This window comes from Convolutriloba macropyga, chromosome 2 (assembly GCF_964194025.1).
Source record: "Convolutriloba macropyga chromosome 2, txConMacr16.3, whole genome shotgun sequence".
Lineage (NCBI taxonomy): Eukaryota > Metazoa > Xenacoelomorpha > Acoela > Convolutidae > Convolutriloba > Convolutriloba macropyga.
The window spans coordinates 60,461,428-60,468,597 of NC_134469.1; the positions used below are offsets into that span (position 1 = coordinate 60,461,428).

At 38.0% G+C, this 7,170-nt stretch overlaps 1 protein-coding gene across 1 annotated transcript; it reads right to left on the reverse strand.

The window, feature by feature from the left end:
* Positions 1-1,703: 1,703 nt before the first annotated feature.
* Positions 1,704-3,615, reverse strand: LOC142334569 (uncharacterized). Its single transcript, XM_075382700.1, has one exon. The coding sequence runs from the start codon at positions 3,450-3,452 to the stop codon at positions 1,863-1,865; it is 1,590 nt and encodes a 529-aa protein (XP_075238815.1). The 5' UTR covers positions 3,453-3,615; the 3' UTR covers positions 1,704-1,862.
* Between the last annotated feature and the right edge of the window lie 3,555 nt (positions 3,616-7,170).

Consider the following 7,170-nt stretch of genomic DNA (forward strand, 5'->3'; position numbering starts at 1 on the left):
AGACCACTAGATTTTTGGTTAGATTCGGTCTATAAGGAAAACGCGCTCAGAGAGCTTTTTCAAAATTGGTATTCGAAATCAAAAACTAGAGAACTGGTATTCGAAATCAATCAAGACTAACACTCAAGAATTAGGGCATATAAGTTTGGCACTACTTAGATGCACTCTATTGATCTTTAACTGAAAAGTTAATTATATTTAAAGTTTCAAAAGTGAGTTCAGAAGTCATTTTTTTAGTGAGGTAAGTCACGCAATTGACCTAAAAGCAAAAATGACGTCACGCACACAAATTTTAACTGCAAAGCAATAGAAGTCAATTCCAAGAAGTCAGGTCGTAAGAATCATCGATGGAAACGACGAAAAAAACCACGATGTTCCCAATAATAGCCGCTATCGCTTCGCGGCTATTAAACAGAGAAAAACTGCAAAACAAAAAAGAAAAAGGATTCAAAAATTCTCAATTTTTCTGTCATTTTTCCTAAGAAAAAAATGTTTCATATCAACAAAACTTCAATCAATTGGTATCTGAAAATTTCTTAAGTAACAGTTTTCTATTCAAATCCCACGTAAAATCGAAAAATTAGCATTAAACTCAAATTAACTACTTGAAACCTTCAATTTCTATCAAAGCAAGCCTAAAACTAATACAATATCATAATCAAACAACGTAACCATCAAAAGTTGCAAAAACTGCTTTTAAAAGCCGCACGTGAACTAAAAAATTTCGCTCGCCTGGAGAAAATTTTTTCACACATCAATTTCTCGCTCTCTCAAAAACAGCGGTATGAACAAAAACCACTCTCTTTTCGCTCCGCTCTTCACTTTTATTCAGCACCAAAATCACTCCAAAGTTTTTCCCGCTTCAAAACTCACTCCGATAAAATTGATTAAAATAAGGACTTCTCCAATACTCCTCTTCAAGTCGTAGAAAAAGACAGCGCCCCAATACAATTCAAATTATTTGAATTGTAAAAACCAAGAGAAGGCCAATAATATCGCTGTGCGGCTATTAATTGAAATCAATTCAATATAAGAGGACTTAATGGATAAAAAATATTTTTCAGCAACTACGTCACCTTAGGTGACTATGTGGTCAAGAATTAGTAGCTTGGGTCAAATATAACAAATTTCTTAAAAATAGCATGAAATGAGTACGTTTGTATTTAAGTTATCAGCTCATTTTAACGATATATTACAATTTCATTAGGTAAAAATGTTTGAAATTTTTAGTTAGAAGCGCGGCTTCATCCGAAATCATTGATGAGATTTCTGCAGACAGTTTAATTTTCTTGAGATGGTACGAGACAATGTCATTACAAACGCGTCTAAAATATATTAGAATTTCAGCGGTTAAACAGCGTGCAGTTATAGTTTCATCTCCTGAATGGCAATTTTATCCAAAGTAGAAAAAACTAGCTTTTAGTTTTACCTGGCTCAGTCAGATAAAGCCATCAACCAATATACTCGGTTACATTTATTAGAAAAAGTAATTAATCTCAAAGGTTGTTTATCAATGAACAGCTAACCCATTTTTGGGTTCTTGTCATCTTCGTTACTTTAGATATAATGGGTTACAAGAACTAAGAGACTGGGTTACAAGAATGTTGTTCGATCAAATGTTTTGTGTTGCAAAATTAGCCGTGTTGCGCCCAGTCTAGTTTTCTCCGAACCTAGAGAAGTTCACTTGCCATCAGAAACAAAAATATTGCAATAGAATTTATTTGTAGTTCATCTGTTCCTGATCACAGGGATATATGTAATACACAATTTGATAATTTTATAACACCAGGAAATGTTAAGTGTTAATTATTTATTTCATGCACTTCGGTCTCGAGTTGTTCATATAGAGGTCTTGAGAATGTTTACTTCTTCATCTGGTCGAACACTTTGGTGATGTCTCCTTTGGCCTTCCTGATGTCATCCACCAGTTTCTCATCCGGAGTGAATCCCATGTTCTTGAAGGCCGTGATCGCATCCATGATTGCCTGTTCCTCTGCACCTACACCAACTGCAGCTGCTGCAGTGTTGGGTGCCACAATGGGTGCAGTTACCACGGCACTTGTCTGTCCCGGAAACAGGGAGACGTGTTCAGTTGGCGCCACCACTGGGTAGATCGGAACATTATTCACAGACATGGTCAGGGGCTGAGGAGCTGGTGCAACAGGTCCACTGACTCCCTCCATTGGTTGTTGTTCACTTTGCTTCCTCTCCTTTTTCGCGTTTTTCTTCTCGCGCTTCCCTTCTGCTTTCATGCACTGCTTGATCGACTCAATCATCGTCTGTCTCACTGCTTGAGCTGCCCACTTGCCAGCAAGTTTTCCAAAGCTCTCTGAGACCTCTTTCAAAGCAACTTTCGATACCACTTTGGCTGCTGTCTTGGCCTTTCGTTTCATCCCTTTCTTGTCAGAAGTACTATGCTCAGCTTCATTGATAGTGTCGTACTCAACATCAGAATCGTCGCTGCTCGAGGAGGTGTCCTCGGAATGTTTCTTGTGTTTCTTCTTCACATCGTGAAGACCCAACCCGGATCTTTTCTGGACAATCAGAGCTCGCCTGATAGAAGAGCGGACAGCCACAACCACTGAGTCTCCCGCACAGTCACCAGCGGTCGCTCCTCCGACTTCATATGCTTGTGTTTTGGCTGCTTCCTTCACAGTTGCTATCACATGCTGCAGCTTTTCACGCTCCTCTTTACTCAGTGGTCCACGGAAACCATTGCCCTCCTCTCCACTCGATTGCTCTCCGTCGAATTTTCGGAACATTGGAAACTTTCCACGGCGCCCACAACGTGGCCCACGGTGTCCCCAAGGTCCAGGTGGTCTCCAGAAAAAATTTCTCGGCTGCGTTATTTCCTCGAACTCGTGGCCCAGATTTCCACAAGTGATCCCTTTCGATTTACACTCTGAGCATAAATCGTAGTCGGGGCAGGACTTGCACTTGTATCGGATGCCTACAATAGGCCCAGTCTCACACCCATCGCAAGTTACTCCTTGATGCACAACTGGTTGCTGTGGGTCGAACATATTGCCCCAATTAGGTGGTGGTCCACAAGGTGGCATTCCGAATGGAGGCGGAGGTGGACATCCATTGGGAGCAGGCGGGGGTGGGGGAGGATAGTTTGGGGGGAATCCTGCCGGAAATCCCGAGATCCACACATCTGCCATAGCACTGTCTCCGTTATCCCTGCTTTTATGATCCCTCTTTTCAAGGTGCACTTTGAACACCCCATTCTCTGCCGAACTCAATGCTTCCACCAGTTCCTCGTCAGTGCTGAAAGTGATTAGATCTCCGTCACTGTCTTTCCACTTCATCAGCAGCTTGCCCTTCGGAGGCAGGTTCTGGAACGATGCCCGCATCTTTCCCTCCAGATATGCGAAGGAGGAGGCATTCGCAACATCCAGTCCGAATCGCCTGATCTCTTCTTTGAAGAACGCCTTCACTGTCAGAGACATTTCTCGTTTTTCAATTTAGTATGTTCGTATGGATTATTGTTTTCGATTTCTATCTCAGATAGAATGTGAATGTGTCTATGTAATCTGAAACAGCAAGAATAATGCGCGAGAACTGGTCGAATTTTCAGTATGTTCGGCTTTTATACCACTTGGTAAATAACTTATACCATGACGTGCAATTTCAAACTTCTCGAATAATCTGTTACAATAATATACTCGTTCCAATGACGTCATACATTCGCGTAATGTTTGACAAGATTGCAGTTTGAACCGACTAAAATAACCTCCAACGCCTTATATTGAATATGTGAACAGTAATGCACCACGGTGGCCATTATTTATTCACGGTTCAGAATGTCAACAGTGGACTAAATCTCACTTGGCAGATTTTCAAAAAAAAAAATTACAAGCCTACAAGTTTTGGGAATATTTTTTTCAAATCCCGTTATAATTACCATTCCCTTCTTTTTTGTTTCTTCCAATAAGGAAAATAACTGCTCCCGTCAATTTGCGAGATCGGATAGTTGCATTAGCCAGCAGTTGAACACTCTCATTCAAATTTGCACTTCATTTGAACAACAATTCCTTCAGCTCGCTCGTGCAATTCAGTCAGTCATATGACTATATGACGTCACAGTCGTAGCAAATAGAAGTATAGTTAGCTAAATTCCAATTATACAAGCTAGCAATCCAAGTGACAAAAATAACCAAAAACCATGACATGCGAAAAAGTACTAGTACCAGAAAAAGCTTTGTACTTAGGGGACAAACTTATTTTTTTCCACAATTTGAATAATTTAACCTCACTGTATATGTGCTCATGTGGATTAACAGTTGATAAAGTTACCATTGAAATTTCTGAATATTATCATCCCCGCATTTCTGTGAAATCCTCATCCCGGGAACATATACCAAGAGCCAGATTTTGAGCCGATCTTGCCTGCGTGTTTTATCACTAATAATGGTTTGTACAGCCCATGAAGAAGTGTGTCCATCCATCAAATATTTAAAAAAAGCAATTAAATTGGTGCAAAACATCAATTATAGGTGCTCAGATTCTGCGGGTGGCAGAAAACATTTTAAAGAATTGTCATGATTACAAGTAGTTAATTTGGGTAATTTGTTTAAAGGTCTTTTTATTAAAAACCTTTAATGTTGTTATTGCAAAGTCGGATCTACTCTAACCCCACCTTAATTAGAGCGGTGACTATGTGTTCAACTGGGTTTTGGGTTTTTTATCAGTCAATTTTGGCCCATCGATATATTCATCGTAGAGAGTTGTGAGTGGTGCCATTAGGAAGCCCGTCAAGCGTAGACTAATTACATGTTTTTGACAGACGAATAGCGATAGCAAGGCTAGTGGATTTTTTCATGCGAGTTACAGATCATTCAGTTTTCACATCCCATCGTTTGTACCAGACACTTCGTTCCATTTTTTCGAAGAACTCGCACAATTCCCTTGCTCAAGGCGCCTTGAGCCGGTTACCTTTTGGTATCATTTGTATGCATGCTGTGTAATAGATCTTGAATTTTAGCTCAGTTGCTCTTGATGTTTTTCCATAACATTTGGACATTTCGAGCCGCAACGGAGCGGCCAACAGTGAAAGAATAAAGCAGCGCAACCAACTTTTCTGTGGTAGCGGAGAAAACAAGAATGAAAACTCGTTAGGACCTCAACATTCCACGCCTTTCTTCACGCACAAGCGCAAATGACAGAAAGCAAACTACAGAAATTTAGCCAAACCATTCAACTCTGCCGCATCAGTTTTTATCAACATCTTAACACGCAGCAACTACATAGGCATCAGAAACATTTGCTTGAACGGAAGAATGTTAAAAGGTAATAAAAAGAGTAAAAAGCAAAATGTTAAAACGGAAAATTAAAATCAATACAAAATAAGAGCAGCTTTTTCTGATATTTTATCAAATTAATAGTGAATAGTGTCAAATGAAACCAAAGCAGTCAGTTGTTACAGAGAACAGTGAGAAAAAAGCACGTCACTCAAGCTCATTTTGATCAAAAACTGAAAAAGCGTCAAAATCATAATATTTGTACAAAACCTCATGTAAACTACCGAATATTGAAATGTCCATAGAACACATCGATAATTAATGCTGTATCCTAATGTGGAAGCAGTTTAATGACAAAAATCGATGTAAAACTGAAGAACCTGTTTTCAAATGCCAAAGGTGAACAAAAAATGTATATTCGTTCCTCAGCAAAATTTTTTTAACACCTAACTCTCATTCAATTTCAAACAGTCCAGTTGGCCACTTCTGTTTCAATTACAACACAACAAAGTTATCGATCTGAAAAGTTATCGACCTCCGTGTAGTAAAACACGGCAGCTTCAATTTAATCCAAATTCTTCGGATTTCAAAAAAGGAGAACGCCTAAATAAGCGCCGTTTAAGCAAAGACGGTGGGTTTTAGTAAAATCGGTCGAGTAAAATAATCAAAACTTGTCAAACTACTCCATCTGGCTTTCCGGCAGCAAAAGCTATTTGGCCTTCTTCACAAACTACTGTTATTTATAATTAATTAACAAGGAGGCTCGGTAATGTGCGATCGCACATAAGGTTCAGACCCCGCTCATCCACAATTTTGGCATAATTTTCTACCAAATGAGGAACAGATAGAAAAACCCAAAAATTCAAGTATTTCTTTTAAAAGAATAGTGTACGAAAGACAAGATAGCCTCCAACACAAATAACTCAGCGGGGTGAAAAAAGATGCACTTTATTGATGAGATGTGCCAATATTAAGGAAGCGAGCATAATCAAACAACAACAACAAACATTATTTACATCAAAAACATTACGTCCATTTTTAAAAACTTAATAATAAAGTCAACATAGCGTCAACGCAAAAACTTCAGTGGAGCAAAAAGCCCCACTATATTGATGAGATCTAAAATTATCAAAATAGCGAGGTAAGACGAAAAACAAAGTCAAACAACAACAATGAACATTAATTACATCCAAAAATTTATGTCCATTTTTGAAAAAAAAATAACAAAGTCAAGATGGCGTCAGATAACACTGAAACTAATCAAAATAACTTGTAAGTTCCCATAAACAAAACGATTACAGTCTATAATAAGACTTGGTAACAATTAGACAAAAAAGAACAAAAACAGTAAAGTTAAAAAACTCGCTTATTTTAAAAAGCTACTGATTTAAAAGTAATAAAATCAATAGAAACCAACTAAAATACCCAAAGCTTTACGATTGCCAAAGTTTCTATAGAAGGTCATTAAGACCTGTCCTTATTCAATTTTTATGCGGTTAAAAAGAACAACAAAAAGACAACAAACAAAAAAATTAAAATTTGCCAGAAAACGATGTCGAAGCTGTAAAGTCAGATTTTGGCCGTCAAAATATGATTGATTGCGCGTTCTTCGAATACTGATAATTTAAAATATGACCACTCATTAATGAGACTAGGTAACAATTAGACAAAAGAAAACAATCAAAATTAAGTAAAACTTTTATTTTTTTTCGAAAAAAAATTACTTCCTAAGTCGTGAAAGCCATAAATTAGAAAATAACAAAATAGGTTCGTTTATTCAACCAAAAGAAGCCTTGCAAGCTGCAATTAACCAGAATATATCTTACGTCTACAAAAAACCCGTGCGAAAAACCCGTGTCGAAGCCAGTAGAGTCATAACGAATCCTTTAAAACCAAAATTTTATGACAACAAACCCTTTTGAGACCT